Raw genomic sequence first — 15390 nt, 5'->3', positions numbered from 1 at the left:
TAAAAAAATCCTTTTGGTACATTATCATGAGGAAAGTTAATTTTTTATAATTTGTAGAAAAATACCATAAATATGAATTGCAATTCTCTGGATTATTTTTATTACATAGTTGGAATGGTAACAAAACCAGCAAATGAGCAATCCCAGGACTTCTCAATACACAACGAAGATTTTCCAGCATTACCTGGTTCCAGCTATAAAGATCCAACATCAAGTAATGATGACAGTAAATCTGTAAGTAATTGAGAATTACGTATGTGAATGATGTAGTTTTTTCCCTTCAGATTTCTCTTGTATTAACAGTTTTATAGACTATATTAAGGACTTACTAAACTATTACAAAATTGTTTATCTTGAATATCTGTAATAATCTAACTTCTGAAGAATGTGGAAAACCTTTATAACTTAGAAGATAGCCTATTTTTTTCCTATTTCATATAGGTTTGCAAATTTCTGTTGAACTTCTCAGAGTTAATTTAGACTTTTATTGTAGTCCCTGTCAGCTGGATCCCATGAAGTTTGATATTATAGCCTTCTAAGGAGCTGTGTTTTTCTTGAGTAAGTTTTCTCCTTGAAGAATCTTTATACACATTTTTATTCCTGTGTTGATTCAGCCAACTCAGCTTCCTCTTTCTGACTTAACGAATGTGTTTATTTCTTCCACATTTCACTGAAAATAGCTTTTTTTGTGTGATGGGAGTTTGTATATATTGTTAAAATAATTGATAAAGAAGATTATTGGGTAAGAATTAAATATGAATTTTAAAAGTTTATGTATTCTAATATATCCTCGAGGTTTTTATGCTGATATTATAGGCAACATACTATATTATTTTCTCTTCTAAATTAAAGTACTGAAGAGTGAAACTTGAAGCATAAAGTTCTGAGATATTTTTTTTCTGTGACCGAAGATCTGAGATAAATAAGAATATTTTCCATATATTTCTTGTCCTTTAAATACTCAAATGTGTAAAATACAGGATTTATTCATAAACCATGGGACAGTTGTGGAAACCAAAAATTTCATGTAGAACTTGAAAAACAGGTAATAATTTACTACCAGTTTAAATAAAGAATGAATAGAATGGTAACTAATATGTGAACTTGAAATTTTTACACTTAACAAATTTTAATGTCACATTTAATTTTTTTCATGTTAGAATTTGAATACATCTGGCAAGACAGCTTCAAGTACAGATGGACCCAAATTCCCTGGAGATAAAAGTTCAACAACACAAAATAATAACCAGCAGAAAAAAGGGATCCAGGTGTTACCTGATGGTGGGACTCTATAAAATATGTCAGAGATATTATAGAATTCATTTCTTTGCTTTTTCCTTAAAGATAGAATTACTGTGTTCTTCTTATCCAGGTCGGGTTACTAACATTCCTCAAGGGATGGTGACGGACCAATTTGGAATGATTGGCCTGTTAACATTTATCAGGGCAGCAGAGACGGACCCAGGAATGGTACATCTTGCATTAGGAAGTGACTTAACAACATTAGGCCTCAATCTGAACTCTCCTGAGTAAGTTTGTTTTCTTTTTTTCCACATTTGTGTATAATACCTACTTGCAGATTTCTAGTTTTTAATTTCATGTAATCAGATTGTATCACCTACAGCCACTCATTGTTGCTGTTATGTCTTGACTCTTTGGGTCATATCCTCTCATGTTAGCTCCTGGATCACTGTCACTTGACAATATCATTCCTCTTTGGCAGTTTCAGAATACACATGTATGATCCTTCCCGATTCCTGAAATCTTGGGCTGTTGAGTTTTTCACCTCCAAAAATCTTACTCTCCACCATATCTCAGCTACTTACATATTTAACCATCCTTTTGACTTTGCCATTATCAATAACTTCAGTTTCTCTATAATTTTATTGCTCCCATACCACTTCCTGTTTTCCATCTCTCTCCCTCTAGTTCTGGCTCCTATAATCATTTGACTCCTTGGGATCTTCAATCCATTGATTCTTCTATCTTTTCACTGTTCTTCAGCATCCTTCTCTTCCCCTGAGAAGAACTCACTTCCTTCTTATCCAGTTAAATTCTGTGGTCACTCATAATTGTTTATTTATATATACTCTTGGCTACTTTGCCCCTGTCTTGCTCTTTGTCATGATTGCATGGCAGAAACTACAGCCCTGGTTATACTCTGACTTCCATTCTTGACCTCTGCTACTGAACCCAGCTAGAGAAAATCACACAGCTTCACTGCCTGGTCTCATTTCACATTCATGGCCAGGAACTTAAGAAGTGGGCCCTTAATTCTGCCACTCATAACTGGCTTGCCTTGTCCATTCATTCTTTTATTCTCCTATGCAACTATTTCACACTGTCTCTTTAAACACCTCATTACCTTTTTCCTTGTCCTTACTCTCAGATGAAGACCTTGCTGCTTTTTTCCCCCCCCAAGTTTTTATTTAAATTCCAGTTAGTTAACCGTGTAATACTAGTTTCAGGTGTAGAATTAAGACCTTGCGTTTTTATTTCTAGTTTACTAAGAAAGATGGAAATAATCAGAAGAGAATGTCAGCATAGTCCTACCACCAAATCTGTCTATCTAGTACTATCTGTACCCATCTTATTCTTGTCTTCCACCCTGTTGCTATAGTTGATCCATGCTTTCTACTTAAAATGTCTCTTGAAAACTCAAGGACATGGCTCTAACAATTTTTGCACTTTTGTTGGGTCATTTCCATCAGCATACAAATATTCTATTACTTCCTTTATAAAGTTAATAAAATGCCTTCTCCTTATCTAACTTCAATGAGTTAACTGCCCTTATTTCTTTATTCTTATTTCTTGGAGAGCAAAACTCTTCAAAAAAGCCATCTTTACATCTCCCATTTGTCTTCTCCCATTCTCCGTTAAATCCATTTCAGTTAGGATTTTGCCTCACCACTTCACTAAAACTACTCTCATCGAGGTCATCAAATGATCTCTATGTTACTAAATTCAGTGGTTGCTTGTAGGAACGTATCCTCCTTGACCTGTCAGCAATGTTTGACGTAGTAGATTCGATGCTGCATGCTTCTTACTGCTTTTAACTGCTGCCACTCTGGTTTGAATCGCCATCCTCTCTTGCCTAGATTATTCCATTAGCCAATCACCGGGTGTCCCTGATTCTCTCTGTGTCCCTCACAGTCTCTTCTTTATATAGGAGCCAGGACCATCCTTTCTGAATAGGTTAATCTTTTGCGCAGTGCTCAATGAGGGTTTGTGGTTTCATTATGATTAAAAACCTAAAATCTTGGGATGCCTGGGTGGCTCAGTCAGTTAAGCATCTGCCTGTGGCACAGGTTGTGATCCCAGGGTGCTGGGATCGAGTCCCTTATCAGGCTCCCTGCTCAGCGGGGAGCCTGCTCCCCCTGTTCGTGCTCGTGCGCACTCTCTCTCTCTCTCTCTCTGACAAATAAATAAATAAATCTTAAAAAAAAAAACTAAACTAAAATCTTTATAGGCCTCTTTATCTCTACAGGCATGTTCTCGTTCCCCCACCTCCATGGCTTTTCCCTTTGTTCACTCTGTTCCAGCTTCACTGGCCTTCTTGCTGTACCTCAGACATATCAGTCATATCCCAGCCTTAGTTACTCTAGCAATTCCCTCTGACTAGAATAGTGTTTTGCCAGATAGTTAATATGGCTCACTCCCTCATGTTTTTCAAATCTTTGTTCAAATTCTAAATGAGACCTAACCTGACTACTTTATTTAATGCAACTAATCTCCCATCTCTACCCCTCCATGAACATGGAATATTATTTATTATGCAAATTATTTTTGTCTGCCTCCCTCTAATCTGTCATCCTCAATCAGAAAATAAGTTTCAGGGGCGCCTGAGTGGCTCAGTCATTAAGCGTCTGCCTTCGGCTCAGGTCATGATCCCAGGGTCCTGGGATCGAGCCCCGCATCGGGGTCCCTCCTCTGCGGGAAACCTGCTTCTCCCTCTCCCACTCCTTCTGCTTGTGTTCCCTCTTCCGCTGTGTCTCTCTCTGTCAAATAAATAAATAAAATCTTTAAAAAAAAAAAAAAGAAGAAAAGAAGTTTCATGTTGTCTGTTACCTTTGTTCTGTTCGCTAATGTAGCCAAAACACCTAGAACAGTGCCAGGCATATAATAGGCACTCAGTAAATATTTGGTGATTTGAACTTTTGCTTTTAATAATTACTGATTTTTTTCTGGCCATATAAATGGGAAAGTAATTTTACTTGGGGGCATGCTATTAATGAATTTAAAGCATTCTGAGTTGAAGTTACATATATGTGAATATATATTTATAACTTAATATATATACTTTGTATATACACACATATATATACACCTAGTTAACCTTGTTTCATTTTTCTGCTGTGTAAGTCATAGTAAGCACATGAAAAGAAATTAGAAGTAAAGATGCTCATTTTACTTTCGAAGTCATTGTTTTTCCTGATTTCCTGAAATAAAAATTGAAATCTTTTTTTATACTTCGGACTTGAGAGTGTTTGTTTTTTTTTTTCCCCTCATATTCAGAAATCTCTACCCCAAATTTGCATCACCCTGGGCATCTTCACCCTGTCGACCTCAAGACATAGGTAGGAAAATTTATTTGTGTTCAATCGTTTAAAAATATTTTTTAACTGAGAATCAGTTAATAAGGCTTTTTTCATTTTATTATCCAGACTTCCATGTTCCATCTGAGTACTTAACGAACATTCACATTAGGGATAAGGTGAGTGTAGTTTATTATTCTCCTCAGTCAGCATGAATGTATCTATTTTTCAGGCACTGTTTTTCAGTTCAGATGGCGTAAAATTTTTTGAAATAATTAGTGGTTTCAGGGGTATGCTTTCATGTGTCCATCAGTTACATAAAACAATTCTATTTTTGTTTATCTTAATGTTTTGATGAGATCCTGGGTTATATTTAAAGAATATGTTTTAAAAACAAAACAATGGTAGGGCTGGTTAAAATTTTTCTAGGAGTTATTAATAACGGCATAACTATGGTTGATGAGAATAAACTGTTGGGAAAATATGATAAATTTCCTTCTGATACTCTCATTTTATGCCCTTATCAATAAAATATTTTTTTTTTTACAAATGCTATAGTGTTTTCAATGGAACAATATATAAATATGTATTTAAAAACTATGACATTTGGCTTTTTAAAATGTTTAAATTACCCAAAATTCTAGTTGTAAAGTAACTACTAACAGATTACAGTTTTAATCTTTTGTTTTACTCTCAAAAAGAACATGGTAAATACTTTGTTTAGGAGAAAGAACTAATTAGGTGTTCATTTCTGTTAGAAATTGTGTCCCTAGATTTTGGCCTTGAGGAAGGATATCATTTATTAAAAATTATGTTATACATATGTATCTAATGTCTTATATACTTATATATAAATCTAAAATAATTTCATAAATATGTAAAACATATATTAAAATGATGGTGTTCTGTGTCTGTACCATGCAGTTGCATGGTCAAGTGGATGTTGATTTTGTGGACAGACAAGTAAAGAGATATGTCTCAATATGTCTTTTAATACTTGAGTAAATAGAAGACAAGATGTATGAGATAGAACTAATTTTTTCTGTTTGTGGACTGTGTGATTTTTCTGCCACCTCCACCGTAGATAGAGCTTTTTTGCTCCAATTACCTAAGGGTTCCAGAACCTTTTCTTAGGGCAATTTAAGAAATACTGATTTAGGAGAATTTGTCACCTTCAAAACTGCTGCTTGAATGGAGATAATATGAATGGAGAGAAAAATTATATTCCGAGATTGTGTAACAGTTAAATAGACATTTCAGTACAGAATTGGGTGAAGAGATAAAAGTGTTTTCATTTTGATGAGCTTTTAAATAAAGGTTTATCCTAATACAAGATTTCAAGACTATTAAACTCAATGTTTTATAGTTTGCTTGGTAGTTAATGTTTCTGCTTTATGGAAGCACGTAAGGCAGTCATCTTTTAGTCGTCCGTTTAAACAAAATAAAGAGCTATCCTTTTATGATTTTTGTATTTACTGTGTGTGATTTGCTAAAAATATATAACCAACTGATTTGTGAATCACTGTTCGATGTGGATTCAGCTAACATTTCTTACAGTTTTCTGTGTATCAGGCATTCTTTAAGGTACATTCATATACAGATACTTTATCAATTTCATTTACGTTCTTAGTAACCTTGTAGGTCTCATTTCTGCATCTTATATGGAAGTTCATAGGCATTAAATAATTTCGACATGGTCATATTTGTAAATAATGGAACCGGTTCTTGAATATAAGTCCTGCATCTCTGAACACTGGTTCAACTATTATTACCATGTTGGGTATTAATAAGCCCTCAAGTAAAACAGCATTTGGTTTTGGTTAGAAGTTTTTTATATAGCTTTTTATCCTATTAGTACATAAAATAGATGTACCAGAAATAATTATTAAGTGACTTCAGTTATTTAAATGGTAAAACTCTCCCTTAAAATCATAACTACCTGCGAAATCATGTAATAACGGTTATCTGCTACAAAGAAAAGAGTTTCTGTTTATCTTTTTATTTTTACTTCAGTGGTAGCATTATGTTAGGGTTTTCAAACTTATTTTACACTTCAGAATCATTGATTTCTCTTTTCCAGCTGGCTGCAATAAAACTTGGCCGATATGGAGAAGACCTGCTCTTCTATCTCTATTACATGAATGGAGGAGACGTATTACAACTTTTAGCTGCAGTAGAGCTGTATGTTCAAAGTATTTTTAAACACTTTTGTATTATAGTGGATCTTGTTTATTCTGAAAGGTTTTCTTTTACATGATAGCTATGGTTTCTCTTTTGTTCTTAAAGTGGAAATATTTCCATCAAGAAATAAGTTGTTTGTTTTTACATTTAGTAAAATAAAGTTAATTTAGTTTGAAAGTTTATGTTACCATGGTTAGTGGTCACTGTATACATAAAAAGAATTATTTCAGATTTAAATAATCCTAAATTTGTAAGAAGACAGAATTGACTCATGAATTTGGTGAATCTAATTTTTATAAATATGTGAAGTATAAGATATGGTTCATAACTGTGGCTCATCTTCTTGTGGAACCACGTATGTTAATGATAGTGAATTTCATCATTAATGCACATCTATTGAGTATTATATGGGCAAGGCACTGCATACATCTTGTGTGTTTTGAAGTGTTGATGAAGTCCACATTCGTTATCAGAAGTCTGTTGGCCAACTTAAATAAATTAGTGTTAAGAAGTTGGTCCATTGGATGTTTTTTCCTGAGCATTTCTGTTTTTACCTGATGCTCTAAGAATAAAAATATTGTGTCATTTCTCATATATCCAATTGGTAATATATTTTGTTACCAATAGACTATTCTAGTAATCATGTTTACTAGAGTAAATTGTTATTAAAAATTTATGATGTTATGGGGCGCCTGCCTGGCTCAGTTGGTAGAGCATTTGACTCTTGATCTTGGGGTCGTGAGTTCAAGCTCCACGTTGGGTGTAGAGCTTACAAAAAGAAAATTAGGATATTATGATTGAGAGACCTAGTTTTTATAGATTTAAGTATTTTATAATATTCTTTATAACATTTCTATAAATGGCCTTGGATCACATATATAAAAATGTAAAATTCACTGTGTTGATAATAAATTGTTTTTTTATTTCTCTATTGAGAATTTGTTTTCTCCCATGTCCCCTCATTCTTTGTAACATAGCAATTGTTACCTGTTCCTTTTAATTTATTCATAAGTAAATAAATTCATTTAGTTATTCATCTATCCATTATTGGCAGTTCTGTCTCACATCTTATTTATGTCTAAAAATTATCTCACTGTATTAGTAGGAAGGTATTTGTTTACATGGAGGTTTGTTCTACCAGAGATGTTTTTTCTGGTACTTTTACCTCCTTTGGATGTTACTTCCCCAGTTTACAAGTGATAGTAAATCCTCATTGATTCTTGCATGAATTCTAATGGATATCCTTTTGGCTTTTGAAAATTTAGGATCAATGAGATTTGAATTAAAAAAAGTAATACGTTCATTAAGAATTTTTAATATGGATATTCTATTTTCAAGTTATAAAATTATGTGAATTTAAATAGATAAAAAGACTGTATTTTGTTCCTTATAAAATAATACAAATAGTTGGGGGTTTTGTTCGTTTTAATAGGTGTCTCAATTTCTATTGAATGTTAAGAAGAACGAAAAAGGAGTGAAGTTTCTGGAACACAATGTATCTTTTGGTCTGCCTAAGTTTTTATCACATTGCTCATAGAGCTTTTAAGATCTTACTATGTTTGCATAAAAAGCCTCTTCAGTTAAATAAAGATGTGTATATTAATTAACGAGTGTGGTTTCTGGACAAATTAAGGGATTCTTTTCCTATATTTATTTCACTCAGGTTGTGTTTAATCACAAAGTCAGGGTAAAAAAGCATCCATATTTATGTATTTTCTGTGTAATTATTTTCTGAGAAAAATTTTACAAAATGTAGAAAATGTTTGATGTGTGAGCCACAGGAAAAATTAATTGTCTTTTTCTCTTAAAAATTGAAGTTTTAACCGTGATTGGAGATACCACAAAGAAGAACGAGTATGGATTACCAGGGCACCAGGCATGGAGCCAACAATGAAAACCAATACATATGAGAGGGGAACATATTACTTCTTTGACTGTCTTAACTGGAGGAAAGTAGCTAAGGTATATTTTTTTCCATGTGCAAATGTGTAAATGTATAAATCTAGATTTTAAAAAGAAGTATCCTCTTTTATCTGTTTATATGTACCAATACATCCATTCCAATAATGTGCCAGATACTTGCTAAATAAGTTTTTTTGTCCTCACCTCCTTGGCTTGATTTAAACTTTAGGAGAGTATCTGGAAACAACTCATTTCACCCATAGTTAGGAAAATGAAGTTGGTAAGAAATTTTGTAATTTTTCACAAGCCTTGGTAACATTTGAAACATTTTTGTGTCTACTCAGTTGTAAAATAAAGATCACCTTCTTGCAATCCCAGTCATGTATTCTTATTACTTTAAGCAAGTAGGAGATTTTCCTAAAACTGTTATATAAACAGATAATAGGCTTTTTAAAACACTTGCACTCATTGCAGGAAAGATACTTGATTTTTATTTGCAAGTGATACAAAGAAAGAAAATTGTAAGCATTAACCTTGATTGTTCCTATGACTAGTATGCTGAATATTGGAGGGAAGAAGACTGTGGAAAAAGTTGGTTGTTATATTTTGTTTTGCAACTTCTCCTCACAAAAACACTTATTTAACTGTCCTATGTGCAAAATTTTCATTAGTCTCATAGCATATTTCACGTTTTATGTAGTATCTTGAATGTATGCATTTAGTCTCCCTAGTAGAGAGTATAACCAGCATCTATTTCATAACTCCAAGATTGCTCTGAATGCCTTTTCCATTGAAGATTCTTAGGATTAAAAACTAAAGAGTTAGTTTTGTTTATTCTCAATAAATTTAAACAGAAGAAAAATATTTCTTGACAACTAGTCCATTGGATGATTCTTTAGTTGTTGGTTTGGGCTTTTTTGTCTTTTGAGTCAACTTTACTAAATTAATAAGGTAAAACATTTTAACATGACAATGTAAAATGCTTACCAGATCTTTATCACAAAAATGTTTTACATCACAAGATTTCATATAAAACTTGAAAAAAAGAAATAGGAAAAGATGTGCCCAAATAAAAACACCAGACAAGACACATACAAGAGGTTAAATCTTTTTTTATTATTACTTTTGGGTGTTTGTCAGTGGTAAATGTCATTACTTCTCAGACCGAGTCCATAGACCACCATATTGTATTTGAGTTATTTTAACAATTATAATTAATATGCATATCTTGATTTTAAAAGGTAGATCCATGATCTGACCTTTTAAGTAGAAATAATTACATTCATTACAAATAGTACAGGAGACATTATGTATGTTACCTGTTAAGAAGTATAGTGTGGTAGAAAGCCTTTGTATTGTAGCTTTGAATTTAACTCCTGTTTCAGCTGTTTATGCTTTGACCATTTGCAAGTTTCTTTTCCATGCATGCTTCCTTATCTTTTAAATCGAAACCATATTTGCTTCTAGATTGTCATGAGGATTAAATGAGATTTTACACACACACACACACGCTGAGTACAGTGCTTCGTATATATTGGGTATTTGATACATGGGAGTAGTTGTAGTTTGTTGCTGTTTTTATCATCTGTGTTCTTACAGCTTATTACTCTTCTTCAAAGATGGAAAAATAGTAACTGTTGTTAGGTCAGGTCAGTGGTTTTCAAACTTGAGCTTGCATCAGAATTACCTGGCAGACTTATTAAAAACACAAGTTGCTGAGCCATACCTCCATTGTTTCTGATTTAAAATGTCTATGGATGGGGCCTGAGGATTTGCATTTCTAACAATTTCCTAAGTGATGCCAATCATTTTGCTGATCTTTGTCTGGAGCCATACTTTGAGAACTTCTCAGTCAGTTGATTGTACAGGAGAGAAGAATGTGTCTTTGGAGGGGGAAAAGAGTCTGTTAGTAATAACTGAAGTTTTCTCCATTCAATTTGAAGCTTTTTGCTCAATATCATTGTAAGTTATTCCAAACTTCTATATGCAAAAAGGATGGATGTTTGTAGTAGATTGATGTATCATTTTAGTTAAGTTTTAGTTCAATATATAGGACAGATTTTCTTATGTGAAAAAGGTTTCCCCTACTACTTTCTCTCCACAAAATATTCAGAAGCAACTTAAACATTAATAAGCCCTTTTACTTTCCTATAAAAATCAATTCCCCAGTCAGATACATGTCATTTTAAAGAGTGTGTGTGTGTGTGTGTGTGTAAATATGTAGTGTGCATATATAATTTTCCCCAACTTTATCTGATCTCCTGTACAGTTGAGCTTTGTCTTCATCTTTACCTTTACAATTTTTAGCTCTGAAGTTGGAAAATAAAATTTGAGATATATCATTAAACTGTTTAAGAAATCTCTTTTGAGGTAATTGCTGGCCACTGGCACTGACACTTTTCATCAAAATTATTTTCACAATGATGAAAGCAAGCAGAATTATTTGTTTCTATTAAGTATTATACATAGCTTACTCCTGTTATATTAAAATACAGATTCATGAACTTTAAAACTTAAGTTGTATTCACAGAATAAACTTTTCACAATGGCTCCTGGTTTTTTGTTTGTTTGAAAGATGTTTTCAGTGTTTTCTCAAATTGTTTAGGAATTAAGACATTTAGTTCCATTTATAATGTATTAACAGTTTATCAGACTACAGAAAAGCCCTTAAAATGCCATGTCCCAAGTAAACCTCAAAGTCCCCACCTGTAAAGTGGATGTGGTTTACTACTCACAGGTAAAGAACATGCATTATTAAATAACTTCAGCTCATTGTAAGAAGCCTACAGTCTGAATTAGTATTATAAGTAATAGCTTGATGTTGTCATGTTGTCTTTGAAAAGTATTGACCTGATCTAGGCTGTCGTCAGGTCTCCATCTCACAATGTCTTGTATGAGGTTCTTTCTTTCTGTTTTGCAGATTACTTAATATTTTCAGAGATTTGAAGAATTGTTAATAAGAAATTCGATGATTTAAATCGGAAGTATTTTTTACCCGTGAAAATTCCGTAACTCTGATTTCTAAGATCCAGCCCATTAAATAAAGTATTTTTTGTATGTTAATAATGTATACATAAAAATTTTGACACTGTGTTTATTCTCCCCTTTTAAATAATCTTGACTTGTCAGCAGGCTATGTGGTCTATCTTTTGTAATTTAGCTAGAATTACTCAGTATCTCACTAATTTAAAAATAGTGGTCATTCAGATTATATATATTCTTAATGAGTAGAATTTTTTTAATAATTTCATCAACAGAATTTTCAGGTGATGTAGGCTGCTGTATGATCAATAGCTTTCTCAAACTAAAGACTTAAAAATTGAAGAATTCTTTCAGCCTGACTTCACCTTGTGGATCCAACACTGAATAGTATTTCTAATGCTTAGAATTTTTTATAATATCATAGCCTGATATAAATGTGATTTTTTTTCATTAATTTCACTGGTACACATTAGTATTAGTATATCTTTATATTTTAATCAGTAATATGTACTTTTCTTCAAAGTAGTAAAAAAATTATTTCTAATAAGTATATTGAAGATAGTTGGCAACTTCCTAAAATTGGAGGATTTATCTTAGGTAAGAGAAAGCTGACATTTTTGAGAATTTGAGAAAATATTCCTGCAGTGTATGTTTCTCTGTGTAATTCGATCAGTGATTACATTAATGCTTTTGTAATAATTTCATTTGATTATCTGAATCCAGTACATGTATTTCAGTTCTGCTTACAGTGACCTCTTGAGAATATGTTGCCTAATTTGATTAATAGAAAAATAACAGTTGTTTTTAAAAAGTATCTAAAACATTTTATAGCCTTTTAAATCATAAAACTGTAATGTTTTGTTCCTAAAACAAATGAAAAAAACTTGTGTTTATTAATTCATCAGCCATTAATTACATACCTGCTAGGGGCATGGCACTATATTCTAGGCAGTATGTAGTGGTTTACAAAACAGACCTACTGTTTTTGTCCCTACCGGTTATAAAGAGGTGTGCATGTGTGACGTGTGTGTACATACAACAAATGTGTAAAAGAGATGTTACCAACAAAGGGAACAAAGAGATACCAGAATATATTGTAAGATTTACATATTTTAAGAAGAATAAAAATACATAGAAGACCAAAACAATGATGTAAGAAAAAGGAAGATAAAATTTGACTTTAATTTCTGAATCTCTGATATATGAGTTTTTAAATTACATTAAAATATTTATTATGCTCCCTAGGTTTAAACTGATCTTTTTCTTTTAATATGTAGGGGGAAAATATGTGCACTGATGAAGTTACTCCAGTTTAAATTCTAATAATACTGTGTAGTTCACCAATGTACAATGACAAGGACAGGATAACTGAACAAAATTTAATTTATGTAACTTAGTGGGGCCTGTGATTTGTTAGTTACAAATAGACTTTTTACCCTGCAACTACACATACTTTGGAACTAAATTGCCAATTTTAATTTCTTTTTTTTTTTTTAAAGATTTTATTTATTTGAGAGAGAAGATGAGAGGAGAGAGAGAGCACATGAGAGGGGGGAGGGTCAGAGGGAGAAGCAGACTCCCTGCTGAGCAGGGAGCCCGATGCAGGACTCGATCCCGGGACTCCAGGATCATGACCTGAGCCGAAGGCAGTCGCTTAACCAACTGAGCCACCCAGGCGCCCCGCCAATTTTAATTTCTAAAGAGTGATATAATAAGATATTTTCTTCACTCATTTTGATAAGCTTCTTAAGCCAGGCAATAAATTGCTTTTAAAATTTAGGGGTAGGAAGAGAGAGAGCGGTGCCTACACAGTGCATAAGGGGGACGATGGTGATTCTGGAGTTTCCTAGTTTTAATGAAAAGCAAATGACCTACGTGCCTTAGTTACTCTGTCCTATAAAGTGAACCTTTTTAAATTAAAGTCATTACAGTGTCTCTTCTTTAAGAACACATTTGTCACTGAACTGAATTTTTTCAACATTTCTGCGTCAGGGGTGTAATGAAGTAAATTTATTTGGATCTTGCACTAAAACTATTAAAAATAACGTGTTAACACTAGAAGGTCATGGGCTTTGGTGCTACATAGGTCTGAATCCTAATCCTAGATCTGCCGCTTAAGGTATGATTTGGGCAGGTTACTTGTAAACGTCATTTCTTCAGGTGCAAGATGAAGATAATGATATATACAGAAAGATATAATCAGAAAGATTAAAATTAGCTGTATCTCTAGTTTTGGCACAGACTAGATTTTCAGTTAATGTAATATCCTTACATTTTAAATACTTGGTTTTATATCTCAAAATTGAATCATTATGACCTAGGTTTTCATTTTAATTTAATAATGGGAATATCTATTTTTAGAATCAATTTGAAACAAGATAGGTATGGTAAGGTATGTTAACCCATAGTGCTAATAATTACTTGTTGGCTTTCTTTAATACATAGTATAAATTAAGGTTCATAATGTTTTAAATGGAATTGATTTAGTTTGTGCTATTGAATTCAAATTGTAGAATTAGTAATTTTAGAACCTCTTGCTGTTTGGATTTGCAAAGTTATGTTTTTTGTTTTTTTAATATACAAAATTATCTTCTGCATCTCTCTTGATCTTAGGAAGTGTCATGAAGAAATTCACTTCACCATTCTCAAATTTTAAAACTCTCATGAAGTTAATGTATTTTGAAAGTTTAATTAAAATGAGCTAAATAGTTTGCGTTCAGATGTGCTTAACAGCAAAACCACTATCTAGTTTTGAGTGGCATTTACATCTTTTCAGTATTTGGGTTTGAAGTGGGAAGTCGGGAGATGTGTGAGTTGTAAGGTTAGAATAATTTGATGTGTTTGCTTTAAAAAAAAAAAGTAGGTGTAATAGTTACAAATTGGGAAATTATTTTTTTTGAGGAAAAAGTAAATTTTTTTACGTCATTGAAGGTTGGCTTTATTTTAGATATCCTGCAATTTTCAGTGCTTTTTATTGACGATATAGTAATAGCTGCTCAAACTTCTACTTTTGAGCAAAAAAAATGCAGTTTCAGTGTTATAAAATAGATGTTCATGAGTAGTCTCTGACTTTTACACAAAGTCTGTATTTTTGCACTTATCAGAAATTGCAGCACATTACTTTTCTTCAAGTTGTATTTTAGAGGGAAAAAAAGAGTTGGTACATCTGTGTCTGTGTTCATTCTCATACATGTAGGTATTTTGTTCACCTAGTAAAATATATTTTGACAAAAATCTGAGATCAGAGGGAGAGGAAATCATCTAAATTCTTAAATTTGGTTTTATAGGAATTTCATCTGGAATATGACAAATTAGAAGAACGGCCTCACCTGCCATCCACCTTCAACTACAACCCTGCTCAGCAAGCCTTCTAAAAAAAGACTTCCCTTTTCTTGGGGTATGGCTGTCTCAGCACAATACTCAACATAACTGCAGAACTGATGTGGCTCAGGCACCCTGGTTTTAATTCCTTGAGGATCTGGCAATTGGCTTATGCAAAGGGTCACCATTTGAGGTCCTGCCTTACTAATTATGTGCTGCCCAACAACTAAATTTGTAATTTGTTTTTCTCTAGTTCGAGCAGGGTCTGTATTTTTTTTCATTTATTTTCTTTTTTTGCCAGCAGACAGACTTGAGTCTGTAAAGACAAGCAAGTACACTGACAGAAGTTTACCATTTAGTTTCTAAAATGTAAAAAAGAAAACCCACAAAAGACTCAACAGAATTAGACCACAAAATTTGCATTGTTCATTGTAGCACTATTGGTAATAAAATAACAAATGTTTGTGCA

The 15390-nt window shown here is 32.8% G+C and overlaps 1 protein-coding gene across 5 annotated transcripts in view; it reads left to right on the top strand.

The window, feature by feature from the left end:
• The window catches only part of CNOT2 (CCR4-NOT transcription complex subunit 2), a 119032-nt gene extending 103642 nt beyond the window's left edge, over positions 1-15390 (top strand). For all 5 annotated transcript variants that reach the window (XM_021678659.1, XM_021678660.1, XM_021678661.1 and 2 more), the window contains 8 exons: positions 110-234; positions 1161-1281; positions 1373-1529; positions 4516-4577; positions 4665-4714; positions 6616-6716; positions 8534-8678; positions 14888-15390. In XM_021678659.1, coding sequence (XP_021534334.1) covers positions 110-234; positions 1161-1281; positions 1373-1529; positions 4516-4577; positions 4665-4714; positions 6616-6716; positions 8534-8678; positions 14888-14974 — 848 coding nt within the window. In that variant the 3' untranslated portion in view covers positions 14975-15390. The remainder of the gene's footprint in view (positions 1-109; positions 235-1160; positions 1282-1372; positions 1530-4515; positions 4578-4664; positions 4715-6615; positions 6717-8533; positions 8679-14887) is intronic.

The sequence above is a fragment of the Neomonachus schauinslandi genome, chromosome 5, assembly GCF_002201575.2.
Source record: "Neomonachus schauinslandi chromosome 5, ASM220157v2, whole genome shotgun sequence".
In the NCBI taxonomy this organism is placed as follows: domain Eukaryota; kingdom Metazoa; phylum Chordata; class Mammalia; order Carnivora; family Phocidae; genus Neomonachus; species Neomonachus schauinslandi.
The sequence above is the reverse complement of the archived record's forward strand: the minus strand, read 5'-3'. Positions and strand labels throughout refer to the sequence as shown.